Source organism: Geotrypetes seraphini, chromosome 1, assembly GCF_902459505.1.
Source record: "Geotrypetes seraphini chromosome 1, aGeoSer1.1, whole genome shotgun sequence".
NCBI lineage: Eukaryota > Metazoa > Chordata > Amphibia > Gymnophiona > Dermophiidae > Geotrypetes > Geotrypetes seraphini.
This window is the reverse complement of record NC_047084.1, coordinates 201518076-201537868: the sequence shown is the minus strand read 5'-3', so window position 1 is coordinate 201537868 and position 19793 is coordinate 201518076. Positions and strand designations below refer to the sequence as shown.

Below are 19793 nucleotides of genomic sequence, written 5' to 3'. Positions count from 1 at the left end.
AATTTTTTTTTAAATAAATAACTACTGTATATTAGTGCCTGGTGCAGATGAGCTTAAGTGTACTTCTACTCCACCCTTATCCCTTCCTCTTTTCTCCCATTTTAATCCCCAATCTTCTCTTTCTTACCCTGCACTCTTTCTGGCTTTACATCTATTGCCACAAGACTGTGTTCTAGCACAGTGTTTTCCCAAGTCGGTCCTGGAGTAGTCCCTTGCCAGTCAGGTTTTCAGGATTATGTATGAGATTGGTTTGTATACACTGCCTCCATTGTATGCAAATCTTTCATGCATATTCATTGTGGATATCCTGAAAACCTGACTGGCAGGGGACTCCAGGACCGACTTGGGAAAAACTGCTCTCATGATTCCTTATACCCTATCCCACACACTGTTAGATGACACTGATTTTCATTTTCCCCTCATGCCTTCTGCTCTTCTGCATTTTTCTATCTGCTACTATTCTCTGGAATTCTCCTCTTAAATATCTACAATTAAAAGTTTCCAAGTTTAGTTTATTACATATTTGATATACCGTCTATCAAAGGTTACCTAGATGGTTTACAATACAAAACTTTTTCTTGTTGGGCTTTCTCGGAAGCCTATTGTTGTTTATTTTATACCTATAAAATCAATAAAAATATTTTGAACTAAAAAAAAAAAAAGGAAAAAAAAAAGAAAGGGAAGGCATTCATAGTTAAAATATCAAGGACAGATTAGACAGACATATGGTAACAAAGGGGCCTGTGGGTAAGGATAAGTAAAGTACATCGAGATAAAATAAATTAAAAGGGAAGTAAAAAGGGGTGGAGATAATAGTAGGGAGAGGATAACGCTTCTTAAAAGTGGTTTGTGGTTATTACTTTGTTTGGCCAGGAGTGTTGCTAAGACTTTATTTTTTTATTTTTTTCATAGCTGGTAAGCATCCCTAAATAGGTTATTTTTTTCATAGCTGGTAAGCATCCCTAAATAGGAAGATCTTTAATTTGCATCTGAATTTGTTAAGGGATTCTTCAAGTCTGATATCTGATGGTAGAGCATTCCATAGGGAGGGGGCTGTGACAGAGAAAATAGTGTTGCGCTTGTAGAATAGTTCTCTTATGAATGGGATATTAAGTAAGTTTTGATTGTTGGATTGTAAGGCACGTGATGGGGCATAGGGAATAAGGAATGTATCGAGAGAGGCTGGAGAGTTTGTTCAATCTTAAAGACAAGTAGAAGAATTTTGTATGTTCGATGTGATATGGGGAGCCAGTGTGCTTCGTGGAATAAAGGGGTGACATCATCATATTTTCTTGCCCTATGTATGAGTTTGGCCGTATTTTGAATGAGTTGAAGTCTGCGGGTTTCCTTTTGTGTGATGCCTTGATATAGAGAATTGCAGTAGTCAATTTGGGAAATGACAAGTGAATGAATCAGGATTTGAAAAGAGGAGGAGTCCAGGAGCGATGTAATTGAGCGAATTAATCTGAGTTTGTAGAAACATCTTGAGTTATCACGCTTATTTGATCATGATAATTGAGGTCTTTGTCAAGGATGACCCACAAAAGTTTGAATCCGGTCCTGAGTGGGGAACACCTTTCAATATTACACTTTCAGCCAGCTAAGAAGGGTCCTTGCTTGTAGCTTAAGTAAGTCTATTATCATGAACTGTAATGTAAAGACTATATTGAAAATATATTGGAATAATTTAAATATTCCAATCCTTATAGAAAAATGTGGACTAAAGGCTGTCCTGCCTTTTCCCGCTTAGTTATGTAGGTGCCAGTAGTGAGCATCGCTTGTACCTTCATAATTCCAGGTTGACAACTGTCCCAGAAACTCATTGCTGGTGCCTGCACATGACTCCAGCACTGAAAACTCTTATTTAAAATTTAAAGTTAGTTTAAAGTTAGTTAGCTTACTTATTTTCAATCGTATTTGAAATATGATTCCACTGACCACCCTGCTCCTCAGTCACTATCTCATCTGAACCAGTAGCATCTCTCTTAACTTCCTCCATCCAGTCTATTACTTTCCTATGTTTTCTTTTGACTTTTCTGTTTTATGTTGTAGTCCCTTTGAATCTTTTATATATTTTTTCCCATTGTACATTGCTTTACCACTGCCTACAAAGTGGTATATTAAAGCTAACAAACCATGCTTGCATTTTTTTTTTTTGCCCTTTAGGGACTTGGTGGCTTGGGGGCTGTCATTTTCACTCACCCCCAAACTACAAGTCTGAATGATGATGTGGTGCAAAGGGCTGTGGAGATTCCTTGTTAAATTCTTTTATGGAAATAAGTGTCTGAATGTGTGAGACAGTCTCATTGGATGAAGCTCCCTGACAAAAAAATAAATAAAAGGAAAATCCCTTTATGAACAGTTGGTAAACATGTCAATAATGTTGTTTGAATCTAGATTTTACTGTATAGCTGTGTACAAAATTTAGTTAGTATTGATCAAATATGTTTAACTGTTATATCATGTAGACGATTACATGCATGCTTTCTTAAGTTGTATTGGTTATGCATTAGCTACATGCATATTCTTTGATATTACCCTTTCTTATTACACAGTTATGAGGAAGCCAAGAATGAATTAGTGGAAACAAAATTGATATCTCCTGCTTATTTCATGCTGGGTGGCAATAAATCTGGCGAAGCATGTGTTATCACACGTGCTAGGGAAACTTGTTTGGATATATGGGAGTAAGTATGTTTAAATGTGGCTAGATTAGATGTGTCTGTGTGCGTTTTTATTTTTTATATTTTTAATTGAAAGCTTTGAATTAGCTGACGGTTCTTGCATCTTTGGTTTTCTTCCATCCAGACTGGATTTAAAGCAGGGCATGTGGTACCTGGTAGAGACGAACTATGATCACTGGAATAAGCCACTTTTTGTGGATGACCGGAGGACACCTGCGATGAAGTGTATGAACAAGATAACCCAAGAGGTAAGTCCACTCAGATCCATTCTCAGCCATCTAACTCGTTGTTCCAGGGCTTCTGCAAAAAACTAAGGGAGATGTAACATGGTAAATGACGACAACAGATAAAGACCTGCACGGTTCATCCAGTCTGCTCAACAAGGTGGTCAGAGCCACACTTGCCACTCTGTGCGGGGCCTCAAGCACCCATGTTTAAAAGCTAGTTGTTGAGTTTCTGCCATGCCAATCAAACATGACACAGTCTTGGTTATAATCAAATATCCTCCCTAAATATTGCTGGCAGTATTCAACTTATCAGTCAATACGTCTTCCCCTCCCCCTGAACTGCACAGCACCCTCAGTTGCAGCATGTGTCAACAAAAGTGATCTATAATACTGGAGTTGCCAAAGCTTCACCAGTCACTTGCCCTTTGCAGAACATAGACCATAGAAGTCTGTCCAGGTTTGTCCTCTATCCCAAGAATGTTAGAGTTACCAAATCTGTCTGGCATCAGCCTTGGTTCCCACTACTCTTGCCCAAGACACCTCAATAGTCCTGGTTGGAGCATACTGCGAGTGATTTCCTTCACTCGCCGGTGCTCCAACTGCCCCCTCTTTCCTCCCCAGATGAAAAACTGTATTGCGGCTTTTCGATATACGCAGGGGGTTCCTAGAACGGAACCCCCGAGAATATCGGGGAGTACTATATATTTAACTTCTTCCAATGCGTGTCGTAGTTCACTCCAATGGGCTACTATATGGGCTTGTAGACATTCTCTTCAGATATTATTTAAATGCTCCGCAATCCTCTGTTTTATTGCCCATGTTATGTGTCCAATATAATACTTGTCACAAGGCATATAATACAGTAAACAGTTTTAAATATCTTTTATTTCCAGATAACGGGATTACTATACTCTCTAAACATATTGGCAATATACACACATCCCACACAGTTTGTGGTCCTACAGGGCTAGTGAAATTTCTCTGTCCATTATGTTTCAATCTTTTGCCTAGGTTCTTACTACTTTTAAAAGCAAATTTGGGAAGTTGCTTAATATAGAGATGCATCCCTAAAATAGACCAATACTTTCTAATAGATTCCCGTAATTTACAACTTCGTTTTGGGGGCCACTATACTTTATACTGTAATAACCCATCTCTGCGACAGTACTTAAGTCTTTTCCGAGCTTGCTTCAGTACATTTTTAGAATAGCCCCGTTGAATAAATTTATCGCTCAAAATTGCAGCCTGATGGAATTTGATGTCAGTGGAGCATAACTTCCTAAGCATCATAAATTGCCCATTGGGTATACTGTCACATAACGACTTTGGGTGATGCAGCAGTGTATTTCTGTCCGATATCTTACTGTAAAGAGTTGTTTTAAATTGATTCTCCATCAGATGTATTTCAGTGTCCAAAAATGAAACTTTATGCACATCACTATAGTACATAAACCTGATATTTGGATCCTGATCATTCAATTCCTGTATAAAGTCCTTTAATTGATCCCTAGTACCAGCCCAAAGAAAGAAAATATCTATAAAGTGTTTACACATGTGCACCTTCTCAAAAAAACTTGAGAGCAATGGTAAGAAAAAAACTTAGAAACAGCTCAAGGAAAACAGAAACTGTAGAGCAAGCCTGGTCTCTATTCAAGGGCACAGTGCAAGAAGCACAACATATGTACATCCCCATATTTAGAAAAGGGTGAAAAAAAAACCGAACAAAAGACTTCGCATGGATAAACAATGAGGTGAAGAAAGCGATAGGAGACAAAAAAAAAATCATTTCGGAAATGGAAAAAGGACCAAACTGGGGAAAACTGGAATGAACACAGGAAATGCCAAAGAGAATGTCACCAAGTGGTTAGGAGAGCGAAAAGAGAATACGAAGAGAGACTGGCCAGAGAGGCAAAAAACTTCAAATCATTCTTCAGATATGTTAAGGGGAAGAAACCGGCGAGGGAAGAAGTAGGACCGTTGGATGATGGAGATAAAAAGGGAGCGATAAAGGAGCAAAAAGAGGTAGCTGACAAGTTAAACAAATTCTTCTCGTCAGTCTTCACAAGCGAGGACACATCCAATGTACCGGAACCCGACGTGATCTTCCATGGTGATCAAGAAGAAAAACTGTCGGCAATAGAGGTGAGCCATGAGGATGTCCTCCAACAGATAGATTGAAAAGCGACAAATCACCAGGCCCAGATGGAATCCACCCTAGGGTACTAAAAGAACTAAGAAATGAGATAGCGGAAATACTCCAACGAGTCTGCAACCTATCCTTGAAAACTGGAGAGATTCCGGAGGACTGGAAGATAGCAAATGTTACACCTATCTTTAAAAAGGGGTCAAGAGGAGACCCGGGAAACTATAGGCCGGTAAGTTTGACATCGGTTCCAGGCAAGATGGTAGAAGCACTGATAAAGGACAGCATCTGTGAGCATATCGAAAAAAATGGGCTGATGAAAGCGAGCCAACATGGCTTCTGCAAGGGAAGATCGTGCCAAACAAACTTACTGCACTTCTTCGAGGGGGTAAACAGCCAGTTGGACAAAGGGGAACCTGTAGACATCATCTACCTTGACTTCCAAAAGGCCTTTGACAAGGTACCCCATGAGCGGTTACTTAGGAAACTGTGGAACCACGGGGTGGAAGGAGACGTACACAGATGGGTCAAACACTGGTTGGCAGGCAGGAGACAGAGGGTTGGAGTGAAGGGTCACTACTCGGGCTGGAGGAAAGTCACGAGCGGAGTTCCGCAGGGCTCTGTGCTTGGACCGCTGCTGTTCAATGTATTTATTAATGACCTGGAAACGGGGACGAAATGTGAAGTTATAAAATTTGCGGATGACACTAAACTCTGTAGAAGGGTCAGAACTACGGAAGAGTGTGAGGACCTACAAAGGGACCTAAGCAAACTGGAGGAGTGGGCGAATAAATGGCAGATGAAATTCAATGTAGGGAAATGCAAGGTCATGCATATAGGGAGAAAGAACCCGATGTTCAGCTACCAAATGGGGCGATTAGTATTAGAGGGAAGTAACCTTGAAAGAGATTTGGGTGTACTGGTGGATACAACAATGAAGTCAACAGCGCAATGCGCAGCAGCCGCGAAGAAGGCAAACAGAATGTTGGGTATTATTAAAAATGGTATTACGACCAGAACAAAAGAAGTCATCCTGCCGTTGTATCGGGCAATGGTGCGCCCGCACCTGGAGTACTGTGTTCAGTATTGGTCACCGCACCTTAAGAAGGATATGGCAATACTTGAGAGGGTCCAGAGGAGAGCGACATGAATGATTAAGGGCATGGAAAACCTTTCATACACTGAAAGATTGGAGAAGCTGGAGCTCTTCTCCCTGGAAAAGCGGAGACTCAGAGGAGACATGATAGAGACCTACAAGATCATGAAGAGCATAAAGAGAGTGGAGAGAGACAGATTCTTCAAACTTTCAAAACATAAAAGAACAAGAGGGCATTCGGAAAAATTAGAAGGGGATAGATTCAAAACAAATGCTAGGAAGTTTTTCTTTACTCAGCGGGTGGTGGACACCTGGAATGTGCTTCCAGAGGATGTAATAGGGCAGAGTACGGTACTGGGGTTTAAGAAAGGATTGGACAATTTCCTGTTGGAAAAGGGGATAGAGGGGTATAGATAGAGGATTATTACGCAGGTCCTGGACCTGTTGGGCCGCCGCATGAGCGGACTGCTGGGCACGATGGACCTCAGGTCTGACCCGGCAGAGGCATTGCTTATGAGTATACCCATTGCTCTTCCCATTGTGTCATGTAGAGGCAAGCAATAGATGGAGCTACTGTTGCTCCCATTGCTGCCCCCTTAACCTGGAGAAAAAAATGCTCTTTAAATCTAAAATAATTATAATAAACCACCATTTCCACTAACTGCTTCATTAATTCTAGTTTCGCCTTTGAAAATTCCAGACATCTCGGATGTTTCTGAACTAGATCTACCGCTGCCTGCTGGGGGATATTGGTATACAGCGACGATACATCTGCAGTGACCATAATCGGATCTGTCTGATTATTCTGTATTTGCTGCTCACTTAAGTTCAAAAAATGAGTCGAATCTTGAGCATACGGCTTGGCCTTTGGCACAAAAACCTTTAAATAATGATCAATATATTGAGACAATGGCTCTAAAATAGAGCCAATTCTAGACACTATTGAACATCCTGGAGGATGACTCACTGATTGTGGATTTTTTGGTATAAAATAGATGAGGAATCTGGGGCTTTAAACATCTAACATCCTTTTGTGTAATCGCCCCCTCATTTTTAGCACTAGATAAAACATGACCTTTGGTACTGGCGAGGTATCAAATAAATAATAAACATAAACATCTTGAATTTTCTTTTGTAAATTCATTGTAGGGTCCTCATTCAAGGTTCTATAATATTCTACGTCCTGTAATTGACACAATGCCTCTTGTTAATTCAAATAATTTTGAACTACTGTGCCATATGTATCACTATAGATGTATCTGCTATTAAATCCCTAATTAATTGATTCTGATGTCCAGATAAATTAGAATACATTTTTATTTTGTGGTTTTTCTATCAGTGATAGTTCATTCAAAATTATTCTCTCAAAAGCAGCTACTGATACATCGGGGTGGGGGGGGGGGGCAGGAGGGATCCATCTCTATCTTAAAGGGACCCCCCTAATCACTTGTTGCTGTACTTTTTTTTTTTTTTTTTTAGTTTCTTCTCCCAAAAAAAGTTTTTAAAGGCAACGTCCTAAAGAATTGATACAGGCATGAGCATACCTCAAACCCATCATATTGTGATGTGGGAACAAAGGACATCCCCTTTTGCAAAATCTCTTCTTCCCTGGTGAGGATAAGTTAAATATGTCTGAGTTTACTTCAGATTGGCTTTCTTGACTTGTGGGGTTTTGGTCGTTGCCTGTGATGTAACCTCTGCAGGTTTTGCACCCTGCAATGGAAGCCTTAAAAAGGACTCTGGCAACTCGCCCTAAGATTTGGCTATTTATAGACTCAGATAAACCTTTTAGTATTATCTTCCCCTTCTGTAGATGAATCACTAGATGACATTTTCTGATGGCTTTTACAAATTTTATCTCCTCTTTACTTCCATTGGTAAACATAATCTTGTTGAAATTTTTTGATTTCAAAATATCTTTTCTCTTGTTTATAGTTATCCATCTGGACCTCATGATCATGCAAATGCTTTTGTAACAACTCCATTTCCTCAGATTCTTATAATTGCTGTAATTTGTCCTATAATTATTTCAGATGATTCTCAATTATAGGGGGCCAATGCATCCACTGTCAATAACATTAAATGGAACATTGAGTCAGTGTTTGGTTCCAGTTCTTAATAGTATCAAAGGCACTCAAAATTGAAAAGTTTTTAAAAAAATCTTTATTTGGTTTTCAAATCTACAAAAAGTGCAATACAATATACATACAAATAATAATAATCAAATAAGCACTTGTAATCAATCAGTATCAATACACAAATAAAACTCCCTTTCCCATCCAACATTTTCCTTCAGGGAATAATACCAAACAAAAGGTATACCCCACCCTCCCCTGGATGTGTGGGTGCTAAAACAACGGGAAATAAAGATAAAGGACAACTATAACATCTCCACAAAAGACGTCGATGGACCCCCAAACTAATTTGAAAATTGAAAAGTTTTTAAATAAGCATAAGATATTAAAAATCTATATAACTAGCTTATGTAAACAGATCAAAAATATTACATTACATTACATTAGGGATTTCTATTCCGCCTGTGCCTTGCGGTTCTAGGCGGATTACAATATAGAAAATATCTGGGACATTCCAGTAGAGTTACATTTCAGGATAAGAGTAAGTTACAGGAATAGTAATGAGTTATGATACTACAATTTCACAGAAGATAATACTTGTTACAGAAGATAATACATATAACGGAAGATAATGCATTTAACAGAGGTAATACATGTTAACTCGATCGGTTGAATCGGGTGTAGTGTAGCAGAATTACAGTACATTCTAGATCGCAGATAAAAAGATAATATAGGTGGGTATTTCCGAAGTCGTTGATTGGGAGGTCATTGGGTGGTGGTTAGAGTGATGGGAGATATTTTTTGAACAGTAATGTTTTTATTTCTTTGCGGAACTCTTTTATGTCTGTTGTTTTGGTCAGTAATTATTATTTTTGTAGGACATCAGAAGTAACACTTGGACCAGAATAGCTGTATGCTATACTACAATGTCTTATCAGTAGTCCCATTTTTTTTAATTTTTTAAATTTCTATTAGATAATAGTCGAATTGCATAACCGTGCTCAAAACTGCATCATATCTTCAATAAATAGCCTTAAATGTTTTTGTCTTCAAAATAATTATTATTATCCCAGGACAAGCAGGCAGCATATTCTTAACGCATGGGTGACGTCACCGACGGAGCCCCGGTACAGACATTTTTCACTAGAAAGTTCTAGTTGGCCGCACCGCGCATGCGCGAGTGCCTTCCCGCCCGACGGAGGAGTGCGTGGTCCCCAGTTTCTTCGTTTCCGCGGAGTGAAGAAGACGCATGTGGTTTCAACGGCCGTTGAAAACATCCTTTTTGCCTTCCTGCTCGCGCTTTTTTCTCATTTTTACTTTTTTTTTAAGTTCAATGTTTTTTATTGGTTTTATGAATAAACAGTAATACAAATATTTGCAGAGACTGCAATAATGTAATGAGCCATAAAAAGAGAAAAGAAAAGAATAAAGTTGAACAGTAGATGACAATCAATCCAAAGTGAGAAAAGTCTAACAATTTTCCAAAAATGCATAAAGTACAGACACAGCAGAAATCATGTGCTTTTAAGTATATTGTCACAATAATCTAATAGAGGATGCCAGATATCATCATGCTTAGAAACACTATCATGTTTAATAGCAAAGCTACGTTCATATCTCATAATTAAGCAAATGTTATGCCACCATAGATGCGATAAGTTATCTGGATTTTTCCAATTAGTGAATATGAGTTTCAACGCAATCGTAATTAAACATCTAAGCAATTTAGCTTTTGGGCCTGGAATAATCTTTGTTAACCCATATGCACCATAAATCACTACAGCCAATGTTAATTGTTCTTGAATATCAATAATCTCAGTTATAGTTTTCCAGATTCGTAACCAAAAAATAAGAACTGGGGGGCAGTGAAAAATCATATGATCTAATTAATTTACCAACTTCAGATTTGCAGGACCAACAGCAATTAACCTCAGAATTGGGCAACTTAGATAGCTTATGGGGAGTCCAGAATGCCCTGTGCATCAAAAAAAAACATAGATTGAGTAATAGCTGCAGAATGTAGCATTGTATATGTGTCCTTCCACAACTGTGGCCAGTTTTTCCTCGCAAGAGTGACACCAGTATCATTCGCCCATATATCACATAAAGCCAAATCATTATTGAATTTGAGATTTATAAGTAATGTGTACCAAGCCGCTACATGACCTTTCTGCTTAAGTTTCATCAAATCATAGAACTTCCAAATAGAGGGTGTGATTTGTTTAAGTGAATTTAAATCATAACCCGCTGCAATAGCATGTCGTATTTGCAACCATCTATAGTAATGTGTAGAAGGTAAGTTATAAGTTTTGCTTAAAGTCTCAAATGGTATCCAAGAACTATCACAATATAAATGTGCAATAAAAGCAATTCCCGCTCTTTTCCAAGAGATCCAATTAATTGTTTTGTTCTGAATGACTATTTTGGAGTTGTTCCAAAGGTAGATGTAAGTAGTGTCCTTGCATTTTGTTTTCAGTAGTTTGTCCATCTCTTTAAGTGCCAAAGTTGAAGAAGAAACTGGATTGTTTTGCGTACCATGGTCAGCACGTGTGAATGTTGAGTGGAGTAGGTCCATTGAATTAGCTGTTTCAGATTCCAGTAAAACCCATGCAGGAAGAACATCTTCTATAGATTCACAAATCCAATTAGAGCATTGTCTCAACATCATGGCCGAGTGGTATTCATAGAAGCTAGGAAAACGGACACCTCCATCTAATTTGTCCCTCTTTAATTTCTGAAGACTGATACGCGGAGAAGAGTTGTTCCACAAAAACTTAGTGAGTACGGATTCAATCATTTTATAAGTAGACTTGTTGAGATATACTGGTATCATACTCAAAGTATAGTTAATCACAGGAGAGATCATCATCTTGATGGTTTCTAATCTCCCCTACCAAGATAAACGAAGTGGTGACCATCTAGTCGTCATTTTGGATACCACATCCATCAAATGATCTGTGTTGAGTTGAAGTATTTCTTCTATAGATGGTGCAGATAGGACACCTAAATATTTTAGTTTTCTTCCAGCCCATTGTAGACCCAATTGTTGAATCGTTGTGATCGCCTCAGGAGCGTTCAATGCCATCACCTCCGTTTTTGTAAGGTTCAGTTTGTAACCTGATATTGAAGAGTAACAATCAATAATTTGCAGAGCAGGGGAGATAAAGAGTCCACAGATATGTATAGTAACACATCATCTGCATAAGCAGATATTTTGATTTCTTTTTCACCAATACAGATACCTTTGATGTTAGAATCAGATCTCAAAGCTATAAGTAAGGGCTCTAAAACCAGATTAAATAGTAAAGGGGATAGTGGACAACCCTGTCTAGTACCCCTCTCTGGTTTAAATGAGGACGAGAATAGGCCATTAATATAAATCCATGTGTGAGGAGAGGTATATAGTACACGAAGCATGGCAAGAAAGTGTGATGAGAAGCCAAACCATTCAAGTACTCGAAATAGATAAGACCATTCAATCCTATCGAAGGCCTTTTCAGCATCCAGGCTCATAGCGACCAGGGGCTCTTCCATTTCCTTAGCCTTGAGTATAACATTGAGAAAAGTTTGAGTATTATCACTTGAGAATCTATCAATCATAAATCCATTTTGATCCATCGCAATAATCTTAGGTAACACAAGTTGTAATCTGGCAGCCAACAGTTTAGCATATATTTTTGCATCAGAATTAATCATTGAAAGTGGCCTGTAATTAGTTACTTTAAGGGATCCCTATTAGGCTTAGGTAGAACAATTATTGTGGCCTCAGTAAAGGTACCAGTGACGTCCTTAGTGGTAACCAAATAGTTGAAGTATTCAATCAAATGAGGTATCAATTCATGAAAAACTGAGTAGAACTCGTTCGTCAGACCATCTGGACCAGGGGTTTTAGATTTCGCCATAGACTTAATTACTTTGCACAATTCAGTGGGTGTGACAGGCTCACTCAATTTTGCATTCTCTGAGTCATCTAAAGTGGCATGTGGCAAGTCAGTAAGAAAGCCCTCTAGATTTCCTGAATGATCCAATTCTGAAGCGTAAAGACTACTATAATAACTCTGGAAAGTTGACAGAATATCCTTAGGATCCGTTGTTAAACTATCATCATCTAGTTTAAGAGCAGCTATATTTGTTTTATCCCTTCTGCCCTTTAAGTAATTGGCCAAGCTATGACCACACTTGTTAGTGTCAGTGTAATAATTAGCATGTTGTGAGAATATTTGATTGGCCGACATCTTGCTTAGTGTGACATTATAGGCGAAACACTTGGCCCTTAAATGCACCAATTTAATCATGTTAGAAGGGTCAGCACAGTGTTCTCTTTCTAGTATTTTAATTTCAGTCTCAAGATCCATCAATTCATGTATCTCTTTCTTCTTTTTTGAAGCGGTATACGATATAACCATGCCTCTGATATATGCTTTAAAAGCATCCCAAACTATAGGCCATCTGGATTCGTTAGGAAGGTTATTAAGGAAGTATTCGTCAATAGCTGACTTGATATACAATTGAAAATCTTCCTCTTGCAAGAGAGAGTTATTAAGTCTCCATTGTCCTGATGATGAGTGTTTACCAAATGCGTTCAGTTGGAGCTGAACCAGGGCATGTTCTGACACACTAATTTCATTTATTATTGAGGACCTGATGTATTGGACTAAAGATTGACTGACTAAATAGAAATCCAATCTAGAATAGGAGTTGTGTGGTGCTGAATAAAAAGTAAAGTCACGATCATCCAGGTGAGTAATTCTCCAAGCATCTACTAGTTTAAACTGAGTAATAATATCTTGAAGTGCAAACCAATTTTTGGATTTCTTGTAAGAAATTGAGGACTTTCTGTCTTTCAATGGGTCCTGTATGACATTAAAGTCCCTTCCAATAATACAATATCTATCTCTATTGTCATTTATTAATTCTGCAATGTCAGTGAAAAAAGTGGGATCGTCTAAGTTGGGGCCATATACATTTAGTATCATCAATTTTATGCCAACAACATCCAAGCATACCTGTATCCATCTTCCTTGCGAGTCTGTGATATGTGATTGAATAGTAATGTCCTGTCTTTTCCTAATGAACATCAGAACCCCATTCTTTTTCCCCAGTGCCGGAGAATACAGAACTGGGAAAGCCCAAGCAAGATGACATTTCTTAGCTTCTGATTCATTTAAATGTGATTCCTGAATACAGACTACATCGGCTTGAAATTTTGAGACGTAGTTAAATGTCTTTTTTTTCTTTATAGGATTATTAAGCCCCTTAACATTAAGCGTTAAGCAGTGTAAAGGCATAAGTACAATATATATTGAATTGGCATGAAAAGAGCAGTGTCATATAGGTAAAAATGCATTTCAAATATGTGACAAAAAGCATATAGATTGTCATCTGAAGAGAAAGAATAAAAAGTACAAAAGATGCAGTAAAATGGCAACTCATTAAACATGAATGGCAGTTAAACATGGGATAGTGAGCACGTGGCGAAAGCTCACGCAGCCCCTAACACGAATAAAACATTTTGAGAATATTAACAACAAGGCTACCACAGCTATAGAACAGAACCAAATCTGAAACTTATGATTCAGTTCAAGTCAGGTAACACACACTCTTCTTTAAATCAGCTGCATATGATACCATTACACCAGAATTAGTATACTTATCAGGTATTGTCAATAGGACTTGGAGACAATTTTTCAAGGTAGTCAGCAAACTCATCCGGTCTAGTGAAGTCTTTGGTGCAGTTATTCAATGTAACTCTCATTTTTGCAGGATATATCATTCCAAATTTCGCCCTGAGTTGTTTAAGTTTAGGCCGGTATTCCAGGAGTTTTTTCCTCGCTTTCGCAGTTTGCTTGCAAAGATCTGGAACAAATAGCAGGGTATGACTTTCAAATTTGATAGGAGCCTGTAATCTTGCTTGTTGCATGATTTCAATCACTTGTATATCTAAGCAACTTCACAATCACTGGTCTCGGATATTTGTCTGGATGAGTAGGCTGCTGAGTAGGTATATGATGCGCTCTTTCTATCTCAAACGCCTGCTTGAAATTCAAAGTTAGCAGTTTAGGTAAAGTTTCTTCCAGGAATTGAATCATATTTCTCCCCTCCCGTGCCTCCGGTAGGCCAAGGATGCGGAAATTACTCCGTCTGGAACGGTTACCATAATCTTCCAAGTCAGTTTCCAGTTGTGTTATACGTTTATTCTGACGCTGGATAGTTTTAATGTTTTCAGCATTTACTGCTATCTTCAATTCTGCTGTGTCAAGTCGTGAATTTAGATCAGCGATTTCAGACTTGAAAGTGGAGATTTCGGCGAGGATCTCGTCCGTCACTGTTTTGTTGTTGGCCATTAGGGAGCGGAGCGCACGCAGCTCTTCAAGCAGGGAGGCCGCAATGACATCGTCGAGCTTGAGCGGCGGTTTAGATGGGGAAACCGGCTCTAAACTTCGGCGTTTTCCCGCCTTACTGGTTGCCATACCTTTTATGCAGCTGCCGGTTGGTGATATTAGTTAATCGCTGTGGTCAGACAAGCCGTTTTTGAGACTTTCAGAAAACCTCGTGTCGGAGCCGCGTGTTCAGGCAGCCATCACCGACGCGGCACGCTAGCGCCCCCCTCATTTTTACTCTTTTTCCCACTTCGGGTTCTCTTTTTTATTCAATTCCAAAAAAAAAAAAAAATCTCTCGATTTTCTCTATTTTTGAAACCGGCCCCAGCGGGGCCTGTTGTCACCATACAGGCCTCCAGTTTTGATTTTGCGGAGGCCGTGTTTCCCTTCATGCCCCCTCAACCGGGTTTTAAGAAGTGCCAGCGGTGTGCACGCCCAATCTCCCTCACTGACCCACACAATTGGGTGCCTACAGTGTTTGGGTCCAGAGCATCGGGCTGACACCTGCACCCGCTGTGCCACTCTTAAGAAACGCACCTTAAAAAATAGGCAGATCCAGCAGAACATCCTTTTCGGTACCAGATCTGCTATGGAACCAGCCACGACGTTGACGGTACCGCAAAAGACGGCACCGACCACTTCGACGCCCGATCCTTCCTCGGGGTCGCTGGCACCAGGTAAGCCGGCTAAGAAGCCTTCCACCTCCCTTGAGCGCCCACCTACCACAGTGGCGACGCCGGTCCTGCCGGCCTCACGCCGACCCCGCAAACGCTCCGCCCCGATCTCGGTGAGTGCCTCGTCATCGGCCTCCTCATTGCCGGGGCGTGGAGCAGCACCTATGGAACCGAAAAAGAAAAAACGGTACAGGTGCAACCCCTGGATGACCGCATCGCGGCCATACTCCAAGATAAATTGCAAGACCAGCTGCAGCAACAACTCCAGCACCTGTTACCGACCCTATTGGCACCACTTCTTTCGGTACCAGACCGGCCCGAGCCTCGCACCATCCCACCGGTGTCCACCCCCCTCGGTGCCACTCAACACTTCCATGCCAGTCCTCTCGGCGGAACCACTCCGTTCTCGTCCTGTGGTACAGACTCGCTCTGAGGCCGATCCTCCTCGGGACCAGGAAGGGCACCGGTCTCCCTGGGACCGAGAACGACACCGCTCTTCCCGGGACCGGGATCAGCACCGGTCTTCCTCTCCCGGTACCGTCTCAATGCGCTCTGGCAAGTCTCTTTCTAAGACCTGCCACACCGAGCCTTCCACCCCGATATCTCGGCGTGTGCACGCTGACATCAGGGACCCGGACTTATGGGAAGAATCCCCTCCCGGTACCGAGGAGGACGCATTGTCCACAGACGAGGAACCCTCAGTGACCAATACCGCTTCCAAGCCTGAGCAATCCTCTTTCACCAAATTCCTCAGGGAGATGTCGGCGGCTCTTTCTATTCCTCTAGACTCCGACTCCAAAAAGTCCCAGGCCTTTCTGGATGCCTTAGACTTTGAACAACCTCCCAAAGAGTTCCTCAAGTTACCCGTCCATGACATACTGCGGGAAACTTTTTATAAAAATTGGGAAAATCCACTCACTGTCCCCAGAGCACCTCGTAAACTTGACAGCCTATACAGGGTCATCCCAATTCCGGGTTTTGACAAACCTCAATTGCCCCACGAGTCTCTCCTAGTTGAGTCTACATTAAAGAAAACTCAGGGCTCCAGTGTTTATGCCTCCACCCCTCCTGGCAGAGAAGGCAAAACGATGGATAAGTTTGGCAAACGCCTTTATCAAAATGCAATGCTAGCCAACAGGGCGAATAATTACACATTTCACTTCTCATTTTATATGAAGCATCTTGTACAACAACTATCCGCCCTACAAAAATACATCCCTGAACGCAAAGTTCCACTCTTTCAACAACAAATTTCCAGCCTCCTTCAACTGCGGAAATTCATGGTGCGCTCTATTTATGATTCATTTGAGCTGACCTCCCGAGCGTCTGCCATAGCTGTTGCCATGCGGCGTCTGGCCTGGTTGAGAGTATCTGATCTGGACATCAACCACCAAGACCGCCTAGCTAACGCACCCTGTCTTGGGGACGAACTTTTTGGGGAGTCCCTGGATTCAACCACCCAGAAGCTCTCAGCACATGAGACCAGATGGGACACTCTGGTAAAACCTAAAAAGAAGGCTCCACCTGCTCGTCCTTATAGACCACAATCCTCTTACCAGCGCAGGTTCTCAGCCAGGCTTCTCAATCCGCCCCAGCAGCAGCCTCGCAGACCTCGTCAACAACAACACACTCAGGCTCGCTCTCAATCTCACCAGCCTGCCAAGCCTCTTCCTCCGTCAAAACTGTCTCAGCCCTTTTGACTCCTTTCTCCAGGGCATAGCCAGTCTTCCACCATCAATACCTCTTCCTCAGCCAATCGGAGGACGTCTCCAACTCTTCCTCAACCGTTGGGAGGTCATCACATCAGACCTGTGGGTCCTCAACATCATCCGCCACGGCTACTCTCTCAACTTCCAGACCCTTCCACCAAACAACCCTCCAATAGAGTCTGCATCTCACTCCTCCCAGTCCCTTCTCCTCCTAAGGGAGATCCAATCCCTCCTTCTTCTCAATGCCATCGAAGAGGTTCCCACAGACCAAAGGGGTCAGGGATTCTACTCCCGCTACTTCCTGGTTCCCAAGAAGGCAGGAGATCTTCGTCCCATCCTCGATCTCCGGGACCTCAACAAGTGTCTGGTCAAGGAAAAGTTCAGAATGCTCTCCCTGGCCACACTTTATCCTCTTCTCTCTCAACACGACTGGCTATGTTCCCTGGACCTCAAAGAGGCCTACACTCTGAATTCCATCTGAATTCCCGTCGCTACCTCCGATTTCAGATTCAGCACCGCCACTATCAGTACAAAGTGCTACCCTTTGGCCTCGCATCATCGCCCAGGGTGTTCACCAAGTGCCTTATTGTGGTGGTGGTCTTTCTCAGGTCTCACAACCTCCAGGTGTTCCCCTACTTGGACGATTGGTTGGTAAAAGCACCTACGTCTCCACTTGTGCTACAAGCCCCTCAGTACACCATCTCCTTCCTCCATCTCCTGGGGTTCGAGATCAACTACCCCAAGTCGCATCTACTTCCCACACAGCGACTTCAGTTCATTGGAGCCGTTCTCGACACCACTCTCATGAGGGCGTTTCTCCCCTCCGACCGCCAACGAACCCTACTCCACCTCTGCCGTCAGGTGCTCCTTCATCACTCCATTCCAGCTCGGCAGATGATGGTCCTCCTGGGCCACATGGCCTCGACGATCCATGTGCTTCCTCTGGCGCGACTCCACCTCAGAACACCTCAATGGACTCTAGCCAACCAATGGTCACAGACCACGGATCCTCTTTCTCATCCCATCTCTGTGACATCGTCTCTTCAGCAATCTCTTCAATGGTGGTTGAACTCATCCAATCTTTCCAGGGGTCTACTCTTTCATCTTCCCCCTCACTCCATGATCATAACCACAGAGGCCTCCCCCTATGCCTGGGGAGCTCACATGGGAGAACTTCGCACTCAGAGTCTCTGGACACCTCAGGAGCGTCAACATCACATCAATTTCCTGGAACTCAGGGCCATGTTCTATGCCCTCAAGGCCTTCCAGCACCTTCTCTACCCTCAGGTTCTTCTCCTGTGCACGGACAACCAAGTCGCCATGTACTACATAAACAAGCAAGGCGGCACCGGATCTCCCCTCCTCTGTCAGGAGGCCATCCGCATCTGGACCTGGGCCACGGCCCGCAGTCTCTTCCTCAAGGCTGTCTATATCCAGGGCGAACAGAACTCCCTGGCCGACAATCTCAGCCGCATCCTTCAACCTCACGAGTGGACTCTGGATCCTCCCACACTCCGCTCCATCTTTGCCCGATGGGGCACTCCTCGGGTGGACCTCTTTGCAGCTCCTCACAACCATCAGCTGCCCCAGTTCTGCTCCAGACTCTACTCTCCTCATCGTCTGACCCCTGATGTATTCCTGCTCGACTGGACGGATCGGTTCCTCTATGCCTTTCCTCCACTGCCTCTGATGTTGCGGACGCTATTCAAACTCCGCAGGGACAGAGCCACCATGATTCGCATCGCTCCTCGGTGGCCTCGCCAACACTGGTTCTCCCTCCTGCTCCAGCTCAGCTCCAGGGAGCCCATTCCTCTTCCTGTGTTTCCTACTCTACTTACGCAGCAGCATCAGTCTCTACTACATCCCAATCTGTCATCGCTCCACCTGACAGCTTGGTTTCTCTCGGGCTGACCTCTTCAGAGAATCTGTCTCAGCCTGTCCGTCGCATTTTGGATGCCTCCAGGAAACCGGCCACCCTCCAATGTTACCATCAGAAGTGGACCCGGTTCTCCTCTTGGTGTCTGCTTCATCATCACGATCCCACCTCATTGGCGGTGGAAACCGTACTGGACTATTTGCTCTCTCTCTCCGATGCTGGCCTCAAGTCGACCTCAATCAGAGTCCACCTCAGTGCCATCACTGCGTTCCATGAGCCTATCCTCGGAAAACCTCTTACAGCTCATCCCCTGGTTTCCCGTTTCATGAGAGGCCTCTTCAATGTCAAACCACCTCTGAAGCCTCCTCCAGTCGTCTGGGACCTGAATGTGGTTTTATCTGCCCTCATGAAACCTCCGTTTGAGCCTCTTGCCACAACTTCACTCAAATTCCTTACATGGAAGGTGCTTTTCCTCATTGTCATCACCTCTGCCAGGAGGGTTAGTGAGCTGCATGCACTGGTTGCCGACCCACCTTTCACTGTTTTTCACCATGACAAGGTGGTTCTGTGTACCCATCCTAAATTCCTTCCCAAGGTGGTCTCGGAATTTCACCTCAACCAGTCCATTGTGTTACCTGTCTTTTTCCCTAAGCCCCATTCTCATCCTGGGGAACAGGCATTGCACATGCTGGACTGTAAGCGTGCCCTTGCTTACTACCTTGACCGTACCAGGGCTCACCGCTCATCTCCTCAGCTCCTTTTGTCCTTCGACCCTAACCTTATAGGTCGTCCTGTCTCCAAACTGACGCTTTCCAACTGGCTTGCTACCTGCATTCAGTTCTGTTATGCTCGGGCCGGTCTCTCACTGGAAGGTGCTGTCACGGCCCACAGGGTCAGGGCTATGGCTGCTTCTGTGGCTTTCCTCCGTT

General features: G+C 42.6%; 1 protein-coding gene across 1 annotated transcript in view; it reads left to right on the top strand.

Annotated features, from left to right (window-relative positions):
• The window catches only part of ASAH1 (N-acylsphingosine amidohydrolase 1), a 121524-nt gene that overhangs the window by 86714 nt on the left and 15017 nt on the right, over positions 1 to 19793 (top strand). The window contains exons 11-12 of the mRNA XM_033943982.1: positions 2556 to 2687; positions 2809 to 2932. Of these exons, the coding sequence (XP_033799873.1) occupies positions 2556 to 2687; positions 2809 to 2932 (256 nt within the window). The remainder of the gene's footprint in view (positions 1 to 2555; positions 2688 to 2808; positions 2933 to 19793) is intronic.